Source organism: Nannobrachium achirus, assembly GCF_963921795.1.
Source record: "Nannobrachium achirus genome assembly, chromosome: 17".
NCBI classification, from domain to species: Eukaryota; Metazoa; Chordata; class Actinopteri; order Myctophiformes; family Myctophidae; genus Nannobrachium; species Nannobrachium achirus.
In genome coordinates, this window is record NC_137824.1 from 9,984,138 (window position 1) to 10,002,460 (window position 18,323).

The 18,323-nt window shown below is 42.9% G+C and overlaps 1 protein-coding gene across 1 annotated transcript; it reads left to right on the forward strand.

The window, feature by feature from the left end:
- Positions 1–4,932: 4,932 nt before the first annotated feature.
- LOC308302239 (fibrinogen-like protein 1) lies at positions 4,933–17,686 on the forward strand (the record flags this gene model as incomplete). Its single annotated transcript, XM_080746497.1, has 7 exons — positions 4,933–5,001; positions 7,209–7,440; positions 8,783–8,945; positions 13,331–13,419; positions 13,921–14,009; positions 14,590–14,777; positions 17,482–17,686. 7 exons carry the CDS (start codon positions 4,933–4,935, stop codon positions 17,684–17,686), a joined length of 1,035 nt encoding a protein of 344 aa, XP_080602623.1.
- Positions 17,687–18,323: the final 637 nt, after the last annotated feature.

The following is an 18,323-nucleotide window of genomic DNA, read 5'->3' on the forward strand; positions in this document are numbered from 1 at the left end:
TAGAAGGTAAGAACATATACAGGGTTTGTTTCTTCCTTCATATGTGTGATGGGAAATGAAAGAATATAGTCTGAAATTACCACAGCAAGGACATGTATGCCCCGCTCTCCACATGCCGTTATGATGTTTTTTATGTAGGCCCAGAGAGTTCTCCCTGAGACTGATGGCCCAGTGAAGTCATACGCCACTATTTGTTTGTAGTCATTGGTCAGGGAGGCCAGAATTGTGGTGAGGACCTTGGTTGACAGGGAGTCATTTTGGGGGGGCAGTGTCATGGTTCCCAACACCATTTTGCTCCCTTGGTCAAACTGCATTTCTTTCTTGATGGCCATTTCATCAATCTATAAAAAATGAATTATTTGCATTAAAAGCCTAAATTAGCATATGAAGTCTTTTTGAAAAATATCCAATTTAAAAAAGTTGTATGATGAGTTTGTATTACTTAATAATTCTGATTTGGATAAAGTAATAATGGATCTATACAAATTAACTATACATTTTCAATTTAAAGCACCTTTAGGACAGCAAAGCGGCCACTGGGAGGAAGATCCTGCACTTTGACCGCCATCAAATCTAAGATTTCCATTTGGATTCCTGGCTGGAATGTAATTGCTTCCAGGTGCCTGGTGATGGTCCTGTAGCTGGGCATTGGGAATTTCATCTCTAGATTGTGTAAAGATATTTTTGTGAAGTTAAGACATTGTAAATATGTGATATCAAAAAAAGAAACAAATCAAGGGCTCATACCTTTTCTTAAATACTCATACCCACTGACCCCTGTGGCAACTCTGACCTTTAACGATTTGTTAATGGTTTCTGACGTCCAACTTTTGAGCCTGTGTTCAGACTCTGGTGGGTGAAATCTACAGTATAAAGAAAGGGGAATTGAGAAATACATTAGATAGACAAGCATGGGTAGCGACTCCATCATACCACATCCTACCAATCCTTCAGCAGTGGTTGTTAAGTCAGCATTTTTGGAAATTATAATAATGCATTTGTGTCCCCTCTCCTAATCTTAGCATATGTTCAGACCCCAGAGATCTTCCTGGTGATCTGGTGTAATTTTAGAACGTCTTCAAAGAAGAACTTCAGTGTAAGTCACTGTACACAAGACTTGTTGTGTTGGCCCGGACAGTTTGAAAGATTCAACATGTAGATTCCAAACACTAGAACACTAAATGTGTTTAGTAAACCCGCTTCTGTTACCACCTTGGCTTGTAGTGATGTAGTTATCATCTCACCTGCTTTCAAGGCTCTGAATTTGATCAGCGTTAAAGAGGCTCTGAAGCATCTTATTCTGAAAGGAATAGTGCATGGTCATGGCAAAAGAAAAGAGAAAGCATTTTGCATTAATGAAGCTTCAGAAACATTTGTAAATAAGGTATACATAATACTTTGATCTCTAGCTCAGCTTCCAGTTCACTGATCCTGTCTGGTTGTTCTTGAACTCTCTCCTCTGCAGGTTCTACAATCAGGAAAGAGGACAGTGTCAGTGACAACCCAACCTCAACATGACTGATGGAAGGTGTCTGGTGCATCCAAGTTTCAAAGACTGATGCTGCTGTTGCATGTGTAGCACTTTGACAGCGAAAAATAATTTACAATATTATAACATCTTTGCGATGGATACTATAGTTTGTATTTGTTTTACATTTTCCAAAATAATGTCTCTTAGTCTTACCAGTTGATTTCTTGCAATATATGTGATCAGTGGGGCGTATTAGGTCGCCGTTACTGGTGGCACTAGTGGTGCAGATGCTGATGCTCTCTGTGCAGGGGAGGTTCATTTGATCATTGGCTGCTGTAGGGAGAAGACAGGTTTTTAAAACTGGGTGTTTGAAAAGCTATCCTTAATGTGTCTTTGTTGTTGATCATGTTCATGATTACGCTTGATTAAAATGTGTTTTTTTTTACCAGTTGTTTGAATGCAGTGATCCATGGGTGCTGGGTTACTGATGCAGATGCTCTCAGTTATGCATTCTGTGTCATCTTGATCATTGACTGCTGGGTGTGCTGGCTCAGCTGTAGGGAGAAGACAGGGTTTTAAAACTGGTTGTTTGAAAACTTTTGATTAAAATGTTCAGGATTAGATCAGCACATGTTTTTTTTACCAGTTGGGTGCTTGCTGTAGGTGTGATCCATGGGAGTATTGATGTTGCGCAGGGTACAGGGGGTCTCGCTCATTGAATCAGGGACTGCACTGGGCAAAAGACGCCCTCTGCAATCATACTGGGCTCTTGAAAAGTGATCCTAGTTTTGAGAAAGAAGAAGGTGAACCTTTCCAATTATTGACACTGAAATAGCTTTGTGTGTTTTTACATAATGTCTTACCTCACAGAGCCTTGATTTGGGTGTGGGTTTCCACAGTGTGAACCCATCTGAAGCAGCTCGTTTTATAGCTTTAACCCATGTTTTGCTCCTTACTGGATCCTTGGGAAAGCTATAAAAAGACTTTTTGTGTGGCCCTGTTCTGGACTTGCAGTTTGGTGCTGCACAGCCAACCATTGTGACTGTTGTGAAAAGACGCATTAGAGAAGACAAAACAATATGGCCAGTAAAGAACTCAAGATTGTATCTAAAGACTATATTGACTTGACTTGATCATGCTTAATGTTAAGCCCTACCTCTGCTTAATTGGTTAAAAAACTGATCTACAAGCCCACATGGGTCTTCCCTTTAGATAGATTGAATATCTAGCACAACTGCTTGGTCAGATATCTAGCACCAGATATAGCAACCCTAGCCCTTTTTACAAATGTTTCCATGACATAATTTACAAGATGGACTACTTACTTTGTTCACAATCAATGGGTAAAGGGGAAACCACTGGAAAAAGACAATATATATAGTCTAGAGCCACCAATTAGCTATCATGAGATGGTGATGCTGATTGGGAGCTGTATTGATTGAATGAATACTTTATTAGCATAGGAAAAGCACAGGTTTGATGGATTACATTGGGTCTTATGACAGACAAATATACTCAATAGGCCTACTACTATGGAAAACAACAATCATATAACAGTGGGAAATCATGAATAGAAAATAACAGTTTACAAACAGTACTTGTCTTTCAACACATTGGCATATGTTCATATATGAACACAAATAATACACGTGAGCTGTAGAGAATATGAATTAGAAAGAAGACAACTGTAAGTGAGACTGTAGCAGAAATGAAAGAGGTATGACTTGAGTATTAAGAGTGACAAATATGAACGTTTTGAGTTGTATATGTGCTCAAGTTATGTATCAAATATAGGTATTATTATTATGTGTTAGGTGACGCTGGTTTTCAAAGTAGTAGCATTGAAGAGGTCAGTAGATGGCGGTAGTGTACAAGCGCTTGCCAAACGCCAATAAAGAAGAAGTTCATTCTCGCGTTGGTAACACATTCTGCCCAGTGAGACACTCTCTGTTTCTGCTCTTTGGATATTTATATATCAGTAAGTAATGTACACATAAAAAAAACAAGACAGCTGAAAAAAAGTTTTATGTCTTCTTTTATTTTCCAGAAGTGATTATTTGACAAAGGTCTAAGACAGTCAGAATAATTGTTTGTTGGTGGTTTGTTCATGAGCTTCTCCACGGACTTCCATGGAATCCAATGCAGGCAACCAAACTTCCGGCTGCAGGGCTGGCTCCCATGGTGAGACGAATCTGCCGTCTGGAATTGCATGATAGCGAAAATGACGTATATGTCCCTACCTTCTTTTTAATTTCCTTGGTTAAGCCTGGTTTCATTGGCTAATTTTGGTACCGAATCAAACGTGACGTGGACCAGAAACCCGTCTATATGATTATTGCTGAGTCATGGAGACATGAGCGTACTTACCGAAGGTAGAAAGTCATTGTGCGGAATGTCTCATGTCACACATTTTCAAATGTATAAAGTTGCATACAGATATTTTGAAAATAGCAGATCTACAAGCTCACATCATTGAAAATAATTGTAGTGCTGCAAAAGTACAATATTTGCCTCTTTGATGCAGTTGGAGTAGAAGTAAAAGTAACGTTTAAGGGCCTACTCCAGTAAAGTAAAAATACCTAAAAGTTGTACATAAGTACAGTACTCGAGTCCATGTACTTAGCTACTGATGGTGACATGCCTAGATATATAGGAAGACCATATAAGAGAGGAATTACAATGAGTTTGCAGTGAACTGAAACTCCTGAACACTCAGCTATGCTGCACTTTGGCTGACCCTGTGCTTGGACTTCTAACTCAGTGTTTATCAAACTTTCACATTTCAAGGTGTCCCTTTAACTCTGACAGTGTACAAACCAAATGGACCTCAGGACCTGTTAGGGTCCATTTGGTTCCATTTCTACACTGTCAGAGTTACAGACTTGTAAGGGTCAATTTAGACCCCCATAAAGGAACCCATAATGTTCCAACTGCTAAATTTTGGTACATTTGGAGAAGACGATCATTTGAGAGTGTTTAAACGTAATATGATAATGAAAGTCTGTTCTATTGCAAAACACAGTTAACATTTACATTTCTTTCCACCCAATCCCTCTGGCTTTGGCATGTGTGAGTGCATGCATGCATGCGCGTGCGTGCGTGCGTGCCTGCGTGCGTGGGAGCGAGCGTGGGTGTCTGTTCTGAATCAGCACCCTGCATATTTGGGATTTTTATGACTGCAGCAAATCTGGTATTCCATCCGAATTTGCTAGATTTTTTTTTCCTCCTCCTCTTTCTAACACGCCTGCACTCTCCAAGAGGGGAGAGGGAGGATCGTATTATGTGTGCATGTAATGCCTCTTAGCACACAATCCCAGAGATTCTTCAGGGTTCAAATTCAAACGGAGCTTAAACAGAAGCGTATCTTTTTGACTTCTTAAAAAGTTTTTTTTTTTTTTTTTACGAGAAGAAGTTTAAAGGATTTCAAAGAGTTGAAGTGTTTTCATGCTGAGAGGATCATCATGGGAGGATGTGTTCTGCTTCTCATTGAGTTGGCTGTCATCATCTCAGCTGGCTCTCTCACCCTGGCTGTAAGTATGCTCTCTCACCCATCGCCCTACTAGTATACTCTCTCACATAGGCACATGCACACATAGACATCAAAGGGGGCTTGAGCCCCTGCCCTTTTATCCGTCTGTGCCCTCTCAAGACCATGAATGCAGTTTTTCACTATGGTGAAAGAAATGCGAATTTCAATTTCAATTTCCATGCCCTACCTGAAGGCAGCATTCAAGAGAATCGCCTTGTCCAAACTCTCCTGAACTTGAATGCATCTTATGTTGAAAGAATTGCCCTCTGTGTAGAAATCAAGCATCAAGTCACAAGGTATTCTATTTTTGATATTTTCACCAAAAGGCCCTTTTAGAAATGTCGCAGTCCCTACCTCTCTAACATTCTCTGCACGTCCATGCATGAACTGAATGGCAAAATGAGTGGCAAAGTGAGTCGCAAAGTGAATTTAACGTTGTTGACTTTTCTGTTTGGATGTATGGGCTGTCAAGGCCAGAAAGTTTTTTGCCACTCAGTAGCCGTTCTCACATAACTGTCTTCCGGGTCAGGTTCAGGTGCAGGCGTTGGAGTTTCACAGTATGCTCATTTATATAGTTATAGGCCGATAACTTGCCAACTACCAAAACATTACAAGCTTTGCTGTAGTGTCCCACTCCTGTCACTCACCGGACCCGCCTCCATTTGGCTAACCTGGCGTAGCCAGGCTTACTCATCTGCAAAGAGAAAAGCCTGCGAGCAATATGAGGCAGAGAGTGGTTAGAAATGTTGGTTTCCGCCGTGAGAATTTCCCCGGAAGTCTTTTTTTTAAAATTATTATTCCATATTGCGGTGTTCTTAAACGTATTCCCCACTCAGACAAATCTGTTCTACTTCTCCCGCTCCTCCAATTGTGCTCGTAATGTCCAAACAAAAACATGGATTCTGACAAAGTTACACCTATTAACTCATACAGGGCCAGATTTCCAAAATATGAATATGAATGTGCGCTTATAACGCCAGGAAATAGCTATTTTGTATCCCCCCAGACCACCTTAACCAGACCACCTTAACGAATGCACGTTCATCATACCATACCACCAGATGACCACTAGAGACCACCATACACCATACACTGACATGGTCCCATGTTAAGCCTGTTTAAATCCACATAACAGGATGAGACGCTGACTTGGTCCTCATTGACTTAACATGGACGGGCCGCCGGTCACCATTTCAGCTCAATACTGTTCAATTCGTGCTTGATCGTCTCAAACCACCATTGGTATGGGCATCGGGACGTATATAGATGCCACACAGAAAGTTTCAGAATCAAAATCCGACCTAGTGAAGCTACGTGAGGGTCGGATGGTTGCATTGAGGCTAACGCTAGCAGAGGCCTGTTGTCAACAGGAAGCCCTGGTTTAAAGGTGACGTCATAATCGTATCCTTTTTTTTCACGGTTTACGTGTGGACATTAGCTGAGGTAAGCTAACCATTTCGCTCCGTCTATAAACACATATTAAAATCTTAAACAATGCTTTTATATAAAAGTCGCTCCGAGTCGCTCGGCACCAAACGCCATAGTGAACTAGTCGCTCGTAAAGTCGCCCGGCGCTAACTGAGTTAAGAGCAAGTTAAGAGCCACAATCTATTTGTGTTTGTTTCACTGGGTGATGTAAACAGAGTTGCACCGCATGACGTAACTTCCCTTAAACGCAGCACTTCTGCCAAGCGCAGGTCGCGCCCACAGGGTGCCATTTGGCTATGGAGCACTGCAGGGGCGTCAATTGGGTATGGCAGGGGTATGCAGCTGCCATACCCTGGGTCCAGGGGGAAGATAAAAGTTAGTTCTAAATTTGAATCCATGAATGTCTCTTTGTCTATCTGTGCGGGTTATTATGTTGGTAAATTACAGTAACATAACTACAAATGCAAAATTTTACAAAATGGTCACTTTAACAAGGTATTATAATTATATTTTAGGTATAGGCCTATATGTTTATATATTATATGTACTTCTTCTTAAAATAAATATGTCATACCTGTTGCTAAGGTATGTTGCCATACCTTAGCTTTTTCTGAACTGACGCCACTGGAGCACTGTACGTGGTGGTAGGCTTTCTGCTTTTTTCACAAACGTGTGTGTGTGTGTGTGCGTGTGCGTGTGTGCGTGCATGTGTGTGTGCGTGCGTGCGCGTGCGTGCGTGCGTGCGTGCGTGCGTGCGTGCGTGCGTGTGTGTGTCTCCAGGCGTCAGACAGGTGTGCAGAGGAGTTGTCTCGTCTCAGAGAGCAGGAGAAGCTGCTGAAGAGCAGGGTTCTGAAGCAGGAGCTCCTGCTCCACAGACTGCAGCTGCTCAACCAGCCCAACCTGAACAAGGCTGCAGCCAACCAGGCTGCAGCCAACCCGGGCCTGGAGGCTGCAGACACCCAGGCTGCAGACAACCAGGCAGCGCATAAGAGCACACCACAGCAGCACAGAGGTTAGACCCATAGACCGGACACGTGCACAGCACACATAGATATCAAAGGGGGCTTGAGCCCCTGCCCTTTTACCCGTCTGTAAAAAGTGCCCTCTCCAGACCATGAATACAGTTTTCACTATGGTGAAAGAAATGCAAATGCCCTCTTTTCATGCCATACCTGAAGGCAGCGTTCAATTGCCTTGTCCAAACACTCCTGAACTTGAACGCAGCATCTTTCTCTGTGTAGAAATCCATGTCGTTACGCCACATCTCCAGTATTCACTTGATTATGCTTAGTTCAGTGTGGTATCAAGCACCGGAAATAGCTGACACGTTGTGAGCTTGGAGGTCTGCTATTTTTTATATTTTCACTAAAAGGCCTTGCACGTCCCTGCTATGGAACGTAAAATGAATGTAGGCTACTACTGTACGTTATGCCCATATTCTCTACAGATGGTAAATGAAGCCTATATTTACCAAGAGGGCGATAGCAAGAGGGCAGGACAGTCCCGTACTTCCCGTTTCTGCCTGACGTAGGTGGATACCTTTTTAGGAGGCGGAAGCATGTTTGGAGTCTATTCATTTACAATGAGAGAGCTAACGTGAACACAGCTTCTGAACTAATATGTTGACTCTTTGGTCACTGAACTAAATATTGGACCCGATCTTCACAAGCCACATAATATTAACAAAATTGTCATACTAAAGTAGCTTTTTTTCAGCTACAAACAAACACACAACAAACACTATAATTAAAAAATCGAACCTCTGTTCGAAGTGGAGCTGTGTGTGTGTGTGTGTGTGTGTGTGTGTGTGTGTGTGTGTGTGTGTGTGTGTGTGTGTATTGCAGTTGATGCTCAGGGCAGGCTAGACTCAACAGCACCTCTCTGGTCACCCAGGGTTACTACATACAGGCTACATACAGACCCACAGACCCACCCACCCACATACCCACATACCCACATACCTACACACACGGCCACGTATAGGGTAGCTTGTGTTCCACACAGCTCCAAAAAGGAGTAGGCCTAATAGCCACACACTCTTAGCTGCCGATGCAGCTTTTTATTAATAGGACACAGGGGTCCACTCCTCTATGTGTCCTATTAATAAAAAAGTTTGCATCGCCAGCTATACGATAGTGCGGCTATACTCCTTTAATTTTATTTTTATTATAACTACTGTATGTAACAATGCTCTGCCGTTTAGGCTCTTTGTAACTGGCTGTTCTTTCATAATGTCTGACTGCACTGTCATTGTTTATGACCTTTGTATGAGGCATTCTTGTACTTATAATCATGTGCGCATAAATAAACATTTCAAATGTGTGCGTGTGTGCGCGTCTGTGCGTGTGTGTCAGATTGCTCCCAGGTGTTCCAGGCTGGCTCCAGGTCCAGTGGGGTGTACACCATCACGCCACTAGGGGGCGGCGCTGCTCCAGTCTCTGTGTACTGTGACATGAGTGATGAAGGAGGCTGGACCCTCATACAGAGACGCACTGATGGCACAGAGAGATTCAACAGGTAGGCGTGTGTGTGTGTGTGTGTGTGTGTGTGTGTGTGTGTGTGTGTGTGTGTGTGTGCGTGTGCGTGTGCGTGTGCGTGTGCGTGTGTGTGTGTGTGTGTGTGTGTGCTCACAACAAGTAGTACAGGTACAGGGCCAATCACCATGCAGCTCTTGATGGACATCTTCATTAATATTTCATTTTTGCCACAGACATGCAAAATAATCATTTTACAAGAAAACACATTGACCTAGCCCTAGATGTATACTGTACCAATGCACTGATAATGTGCCATAGGGTCTATTCCAATATAGTGCAACATGTTAAAACAATTGTATTCTGCATCAACTATTGAGCCACTTAACCACCCAAATAAAATCCTCATTATTTTTGGTCAAAAATAATTGAGTGTGATCAGTCATCCATCGCAAAAGGGCCACTTAGCTGCAAAGGTGAGTGGGTGTGTATTGCTTTTCTTTTCTTTTCTTTTTTTTTTTACTTATTTTCTATTTGCAGTTTGTTGCATGTATAAAACATTCACAGGGTCAACATCATTACAACATTTTGATTATCACATTTTAATCATAATATATTCGTGGTGTCATTTTGTTGGGTTGTATATATTCAGTCCATTTTTCCCATTTCTCAAGGAACAGTTCTTCTTGTATCATACATATATTTCCTCGGCAATGCACAGCCACTGGCACTGCCTGCGCACACGTTGGAGGGTCACTTTTACACCCTGAGGCAATCCCGGCTGGGCCGAAATGTCCGTTTGCCTGCAGCTGCTGGGGCAAATAATTAAATAAAAAAGGAGAAAGATCACAAGTGAGTGCTGGCATCTTTTCTAAAGTTCATTCGCTCCCTGAGCCGTGCACTGAGACTAGTATTGGAACTTTTTATACCACAATCTAGTTATTGTTTTTTCGCTGGCTGCCAGCAGCACCTTGACCAGATACATGTCGTCTCCATGTGTGTTTTCCTGCGTCAAGTTTTCTAGGTACAGCACCACACTTGTCGGTGTGTAAGCCTATTGCTTTTCAAAGGACAGTGTTACTTGAGGACAGAAGGAGATCAAAACAAGTTCTACCAGCTATTAAGCATTGTTTTGGTTTGGCAAGGTACGGTACAATAGCTAGTTGTGGCTTCCTTATTCTCAGTTGATGAGAAAAGTCCATGGTATGAAAACCACACGTGACACTTGATTTGATTTATTAGACATAATAATTACATCTTAGCTTCTCACAGACAGTGGTGGAAAAAGTACTCAAATGTTTTACTTACTGTAAGTAAAAGTATCAATACTGTGATGTAGAAATACTCAGTTACAAGTCAAATTCAAAATTTAGTAGAGTAAAAGTACAAAAATATTGGTTTCAAATTCTAGTTCCAAAAGTAAAAGTACTCATTAGGCAGAATGTCCCTTTTCAAATGTATAACATCTTTTGAAAATAGACAATCTATAAGCTCACAATGTGTCGCTTCACGATGCATTGTGAGCTTGTAGATTGGCTATTTTCAAATGTAGGCCTATATAGGGTTGAGGTGGTTCATGTGTGTTTTGTTACTAAATCTACAAAGTAACTAATAACTAAAGTTTTAAAATAAAGTAAAAGTACAATATTTGGATCCGAGATGTAGTGGAGTAGAAGTAAAAGTATTCGAAATTGGAAATACTCAAGTAAAGTACAAATACCTCAAAACTGTACTTAAGTACAGTACTTAAGTACATGTACTTGGTTACTTTCGAAATGCCAATGGAAACTTGAGACAAAAAAGATGATGTAGGCCGACATGATGAGTGATTAATGAAGCCATGCCAGGAATGTAATTGAATGCAGTGTCACAATAGTTTCTTGTGAAGGCAGAGGTGATCAGAGGTGAGATAACTTTTAGGTTGGAGGAGGACGTGGGTGGAGGGTTACCATGGATTATGTGGATTGTGGAGTGTTATTATAGTTGTTATTGTCATTATAGTGGACATTTTGAAACACTATCTCTCAACAAACAACAACTATGCTTTACTTAAATGCAAATAGCTCCTTCTGAACGGATGACGGATGACTTTGCTCTTTTCCTGCACCATTGTTTCACTGTGGTCCCTTGCATGCCGTTGGTTTGAATCGTTTCATTGTCTGGTTGAGGTTGTAACAGGGTTTAAATGGAAAAACAAATCCAATATCCAGCAGGCAAAAACAGAGGTCAAAATCCAGGTACAAAATGTGACTAACAGTGCAGAGGTGCAGAGTATAGACTAGAGGGGCCGAATTGAGGGCTGTTCCAATTGAAATGGGTAGAAGTCAGTGAGGGCTGAGGCCTGCCCCTTTATGCAACATTTCTGTATGTCAGGCGTCAAACGCCAGTCATTTCAAGTATGCAAATGGTCATGTGTCACGGTTCTCAAAGGGCCGCTACTATAACAGGGCGTACATTAACCGGTCAGCCAAAGAGCCAGGCTGGTTAGCGAGCGGCAACGTGCCGTGAAAGGAGTCGAGGAGGTGGAGGAGTCGTCACCCCATCCCATGAGTCGCACTCGGGACCCCGGTTTCACACATACTTTCTGCCTGCCTGCTTGCCATGTATTGTCCATGCATGATTAGAAATCAGGACAAAGCTGTCAGATCCAGTTTTCCCAACTACTGTATATGAATAAAAACAATATTCTACTGATACCCAGAATCCTGTTTGGTAACTCACTCAGTGGCACTGACTCTTCGTTGGGTTGCTTTATCTTGTTGCATAGTTTCATGATTCCATATGTTATGTATCCTACACATAACACTGTCAGACAGACAAGCCCTGTCAACTGGGGCACAACATAGACAGTTAAGCAGTGGTATAGTAAATATTAACAGGAAAAACTATTTGACAAGGCTAAGAAAATTAAAAGTTAGTAGGCTAGGCAAAGGACATGCAGCATTGCAATAAGGATTTAGAATATTGTGTTACTATCAAACCCTCCACCACCTGTCTGTCCGTCAGTCAGTCAGTCAGTCAGTCAGTCAGTCAGTCAGTCAGTCAGTCAGTCAGTCAGCTCCAGGGACCCCCAGGGACCCCCGCCAAAAAGCAAAAAAAAAAACTACGAAACTACGACATCGTTGCCCCTATCCATGTGAAATTTACCACACACAATCCTTGTCTGCCAATCCACAACCTCCACCCTTCCAGGGACCCCCACAGCTCCAGGGACCCCCAGGGACCCACGCCAAAAAGCTAAAAAAAATCACACAAATCGCTACACAGTATGTCTACACTCATCTCATCAACTTGGATCTGTCCCATATAGCGCCACCATCAGGCCGACTTTTTTAACACAGTTGACGGTCGCTTATCTCCCGATTAGGGAGTCTTACTGGTGGGATAGAGGTCCTTATTACTGTCATGTACTTTACAGTATACTGAGTATATTGAACTTACCTGAGAATCAACAATGAACTGCTGTGTTCTTAGCATACATCCTTCGCGAATTGTGAGGTTCATGTAGTGAGGTTCATGTAAGCAGATAAAAGTCGGATCAATTGGCTCACACCATCTTCGTGGCATTGCATTTTCAAGAACCACATATCTTCCTTCCCAGTCAGTCAGGACACAAGCAGCGTACTGGCCGTCGAGACATAATAACATCCACCAAGTGCTGCTGGGGAACAAACTGGCCAACAAAATCTTCCACCACACTCTGCATGTCAAAACTCCTCTTTGCAACAGCAACATTATGTAGGTGAACATGATGGCTGGAATTAAACCGACGACAAGTACAAACATTTTGTTGATCGATGTTCCATCACAAGGACACTCAAATTGCATGGAAATAATCTTCTCAAGTCCCATGAGGATGAGGCCAATAGTTGCGTGTGACACTACAGGTTTCTTTACCAATTCTTTTGCCAACTGATCCAAGCCCTTGCCCAAGACTGCTGCCATACTGACTATAGATGCAACAAGTGGCACTCTGCCACTGTATACTATGCTGGTATTTAACAGAGGAGGGAGTGCCCTCAGGGCTCTGGTGTCAGGCATATTGGGCGAGGCTTGCTGCTTAAACCTAAGCCCTGTTGACATTTGAAACTAGCCAATGTAGGAGCTCTCAATGTGTCATAAAATTAAACGGTTTAATACTAATAAAACACATCATCACTGTAATGAATTAATACACAAAGCTGCAGAACAACACTAACGTTTCTATACACCTTCATCACAGTCCAGACATTTGTGACACAGATACAGACTGCAGGTTAATACACAGCTTCACATGAGCATCACATATGCAGTAGGTGCCGCTTGACACCGTAGTTATGGCTGCTGCTCTGAGAAATCGGTCTATAGGTGGATTAACTGTCTGTCCTCCCACCCACCCACCCACCCCTCCATCTGTCTGTCTGTCTGTCTGTCTGTCTGTCTGTCCAGGTCATGGGCTGACTATAAGTCTGGTTTTGGAGACATCCGTTCAGAGTTCTGGCTGGGGAACGACAACCTGCACCACCTCACTGCACAAGGTCACAGTGCATGTCGATTGATTGAATACTTTATTAGACAGAAATATAAACAGCACAAGGTACAGTCAGACATGCGAGCTAAAAGGATAACACAAAAAAGTCCTGGGGATTTGTTTCCATTGTGATAACCAAACTAACTAAATCAAAGCTCACAACGCTGTGAGCTTGTAGATCTGCTATTTTGGGCTGATCAGATCCTCAGGTTCAGTGTATGACGGACACTTTCATGCAAAATGCTCTGATCTAAATGTCTGTCTCCTGCTACTGTACATGGGAATATGCTCTATTCTTTATTTTTATTTGTTTTTGGGCTTTTATGCCTTTATTGATAGGACAGTAGACTGACAGGAAATGGGGGGAGAGATGGGGAGTGACACGCGGTAAAGGTTGTCTGGATCAAATGCCTATGTGGTATGCGCCTGGACCAGTAGGCCAGCAGGCACCGCTGGCCTACTGGTCTATTCTAAATTTGTAAATGTGTAAATGTGTCTCCCCCTACAGGTGACTATGCTCTAAGGATCAACCTGGAAGACTTTGATGGAAACCAACGTTATGCAGAATACAACAACTTCACTGTGGACAATGAGGAGGTGGGAGGGAAAGGAGGGGAGGGGTTGGTGGTGGATGGATGGATGGATGGATGGATGAGGCTTGCCTACCCCAGATCTTCTCCCGCTAATATAAAACTGATTTCATGAATCATGATACAGTGAAAACAATAACGTTCTGCTTGTGACTGTTACACCCTCATACACATTTATCGTAGCTTTTGTGACAGCATATCTAACATGTGTAGGCCTATATTGTATGTGCTTTAATGAAGCACTATTACACAGTGTCCACCCTGTGTCTGTGAGGTCGGGGGTTTGATTCCCCGGTCGGGTCATACCAAAGACTGTAAAAATGGGACCCGGTGCCTCCCTGCTTGGCATTTAGAAGCAAGGGTTGGATTGTGGGGTTAAAGCGCGGCACGGCTACGGCTCACCGCTCCAAAAGATGGGTCAAATGCGGAGAACAGATCTAGCATACAGCATGTGACAAATAGTAGGAGTAAACTGTACCTACTGTATGTTCCCTACTGTATGTTCCCTCAGCCCTTTATTGCTCTATATGCTCTCTCAAAACTAACACTAAAAACATAATCTAACCCTCCTCTCTTCTTATCTCCAGGAGAAGTACAGGCTAGCGTTTGGCGCGTACTCGGGCACAGCGGGCGACGCGCTGTCTGCCAGCTACCAGCCGGGCGTGTCGGTGTGGGCCAGCCACCAGGGCATGGCCTTCAGCACCTACGACCGAGACAACGACCGCTACAGAGGGAACTGCGCCCAGGAGGACCAGGGAGGATGGTGGTTCAACAGGTATGGGAAAAACACTCAAATGTTTTACTGAAGTAAAAGTATCAATACTGTCGAAATACTCTGTTTCGAGTAAAAGTCCGGAATTCTAAATTTACTTGAATAAGAGTACAAACGTGTTGGTATCAAAATGTACTTAAAGTAGGCTACCAAAAGTAGAAAGTACTCATTATGGAGAATGTACCATTTCCATTACCATTTACCAAGTTTTCAAATAAAACCCTAACTTGTTATAAAACGTCTAAAAGTCTTTTAGAAAATAGTAGATTGTGAGCTTGTAGTTCGGCTATTTTCAAATGGCCAAAATGTATACTGTATCCACCTGTTTCCGCGGGAGTTTACTGGAGATTATTTGGACCACACTTCCGGTTTAACAGCAGACATACAAGCTCACGTTGCGTCGCAGCTTGTAAATCACACTCGGCTGCGGCGCCGGAAGCTCGGTACAACGTCTGCGCAATGCACTATGGGGCATTGGAAAGCCGTGGATAGGGCAGGACTAATTGGTGCATTTATATAACGCCTTTTCCCAAGGCACTTTACAGAGATTGTGCATTATATTCACCCATTCACACACACATTCATACAACGATGGCGGAGGAAACCATGCAAGGCACCAACTTGCTCATCGGGAGCAACTAGGGGTTCAGAGTCTTGCTCAAGGACTCTTCCACACTAAGGCGGCATTCACACAGGCACGTTTTATTGCGATTAAAACGAATCCTCTAACGTATTGTCAGAAAATACACAACGTTTGGGCATGTGTGAAGATGCATCCGTATTCTTTTTCGAATCAAAGAAACAAATGCAAATCCACAAAAAAACGGTGGTTTCGATTCGCTACAGCAAACGCTTCACTGTTGGTGTGAATCCAACCGTCTCAAATACAGGCAATATATAGAGCCATGTGCAGGTTCAATCCATAGTTATTTATAAAAGGTTAAATCCCCCTCCAGACCGTCCGTTCTCATTAGATTTCTGACTTTCTGGCCGCCTCCTCCCCTCATTGATTCAATTTCTGATCACCGCTCCCTCGATCGCACATGGTGTATTATTTGTGAGGAGTTGCTCACAGTTAGATAAAAGGAAAGTGCCACAGGAGTCACTTGTATATCATATATAGGCTATAGGCCTAATATAATATAGGCCGATGTGTGGGTCTCTCGCCCTTGCTTGCGCGCGCGGCTCTCTGTGCCAAATAATGTCCAAATGGAGACGCTTCATGCGCGGAGCGCAGAGAGGGAACCAGCGGAGGGCAAGACGAGGGGCAGAGAGAGAGAGAGAGAGAGAGAGAGAGAGAGAGAGAGAGAGAGAGAGACGTTGATGTCCTCCTCTTTGTAGATATTCATATCTTGCTATTAAAAGTATTTGCTGTCTGGTTTATTGCTGGTAGATTTTGCGAGTCCCTCCGGCCGCCGCTGGTTTTATTTTTTGATCGCCCGTTTACGACCGTCGACCGCAGATAAATAGGCTGACGCCTGCGCCTCAATTTTGTGGCGGTCCTGCGGTTACATTGTGAGTTGAACTTGAAGAATTAATAAACACAGGGAGATGGAGGGGGCATTATTATGCAGCTTGGATACATACATGTCCCATGGACAGACGTGGACGATTCCTTGTTTCGGATGACAAAGTGCAGTGCGAGCGCAAACGTATCAATTAAATATGCAAGAATGTAGCAACTTCACCCCTCCCATTCGCACGACTAAACCGAATTATATTATGAGAATGTGGCCTAACTCTGGGAGAGCCCAGGATCAAACTGGGAACCCTTCGGGAACCCTCCGTGTTCTAAGACGGCAACTCTACCCCTGAGCCACTGCCGCCCCAGGACTAAAGTGGTTAATCGTATAACAAAAGAATTCCACAGGTAGACATTCTTGTTCTGTCCCCAGGTGGTGTTTGCGTGTGCTCCTTCTTTTCTTGTTTTTATCATGTGTTTGTTTTGACACAATAATCACACTTGCACACTTTTATTCTGTAAAAGTGTTCCCTGCTCTCCGTACCCGTCTTGTCTCACCAGGCCTGTGATTTTGGCAATGTTTTGCAACTGTTGCACTTTTAGTTTTGAAACATATCCCTTTAGTCTAGCTGTGTCTAGTATTCCCATTTTTGTTGTTGACACTGCATGTTGAGATCATATTTCACATGGTATATTTTTCACAACCATGTCACATAAATGTGTGGGGTTAGATTCTCTAAGCCTGTAGTGGGTTCCCTGAGGAGGTTCTAAATAAACGGACCGTTAGGCCTTGACAATTCAAAAGCTTGAGAACCAGTGCTCTAAACACTATGAACTACTTTAACTATTAAAAAAAAATAGCAGATATACTTGAAGATCTGCTATTTTTCAAGTCTTTGAATATGTGTGACCCGATTCTATAAATGTCTTCTAAATCATTCTTGTAAATCAGTGGTTCTCAATCCCTTTCATGTCAAGGACCCCCTTCTCAAAATATGTTGTTCCAGGGACCCCCAGAAGCAAATATTTGAGTTACAAATGTTTGCTTTTAAAAATATATATTCAAAAATAGCAGATCTTCAAGCTCACATCACTGCACATGGTGCCGCGCTGTGAACTTGTAGATCTGCTTTTTTTCAACAGTTAAAACATTAAATAATTCGAGGTCTACAACTAAAAATAGGACGTGACCAAATGGACCCGTAGACTCTCTGAGTTAAGTCTACCCTTCTCTCCTCCTAATAGGTGTCACTCGGCCAACCTGAACGGCCTCTACCGGCCCGGGGGTCCCTACAGCGCGGCCACAGACGACGGGGTGGTGTGGTTCCCCTGGAGAGGGTGGTGGTACTCCCTGAAGACCACCGTCATGAAGATACGACCCTCCACCTTCAAGATGGACCCCGACCATGACCCCAACGCTGTGGGGAAGAGTGTCACCCCAAGACCATGAAGACCCCGACCACGACCCCAACGCTGTGGGGAAGAGCGTCACCCCAAGACCATGAATCTTTCATCTAAACGCAGTGGTTCTCAACCTGTGGGGTCCCCAAATTATTTTGGGGGGTCCCCAGATGATTGACTCAATGTGCAACATTGTTTTCTCACTCAACAGTAAACAAACCAACATAAAGTTTAAATGTATAGAGGGTATCTGCACAATTTAAGGACTTTTTAATGCCTCTAAATTGACGAATTAAACATTGGCTAAATTGCTAAATATTAGAGGCAGAAATTGTGAAAATAGCTGATCTACATGCTCACAACGATCTACATGATCTACATAATCAAGCCGCGCGTTGCGAGGCGTTGTGAGCATGTAGATCTGCTATTTTCACAATAGAACCGTGCATAATGTTATGCCTCTACTCTAGTAGCACTAGTAGGGTGGGGGGGGGGGGGGGTCCCCAGTTAAAATATGATTATTTTGGGTGTCGCGGCCTGAAAAGGTTGAGAACCACTGATCTAAACGCTGCGGTGTGAGCTTGTAGATCGTCTATCTTCACTTTTTCTTTTACTTTAATGGAGTATGTCCAGTTTTTAGAACTTTTACTTCTACTCCACTACATTTTAGAAGCAATTATACATTT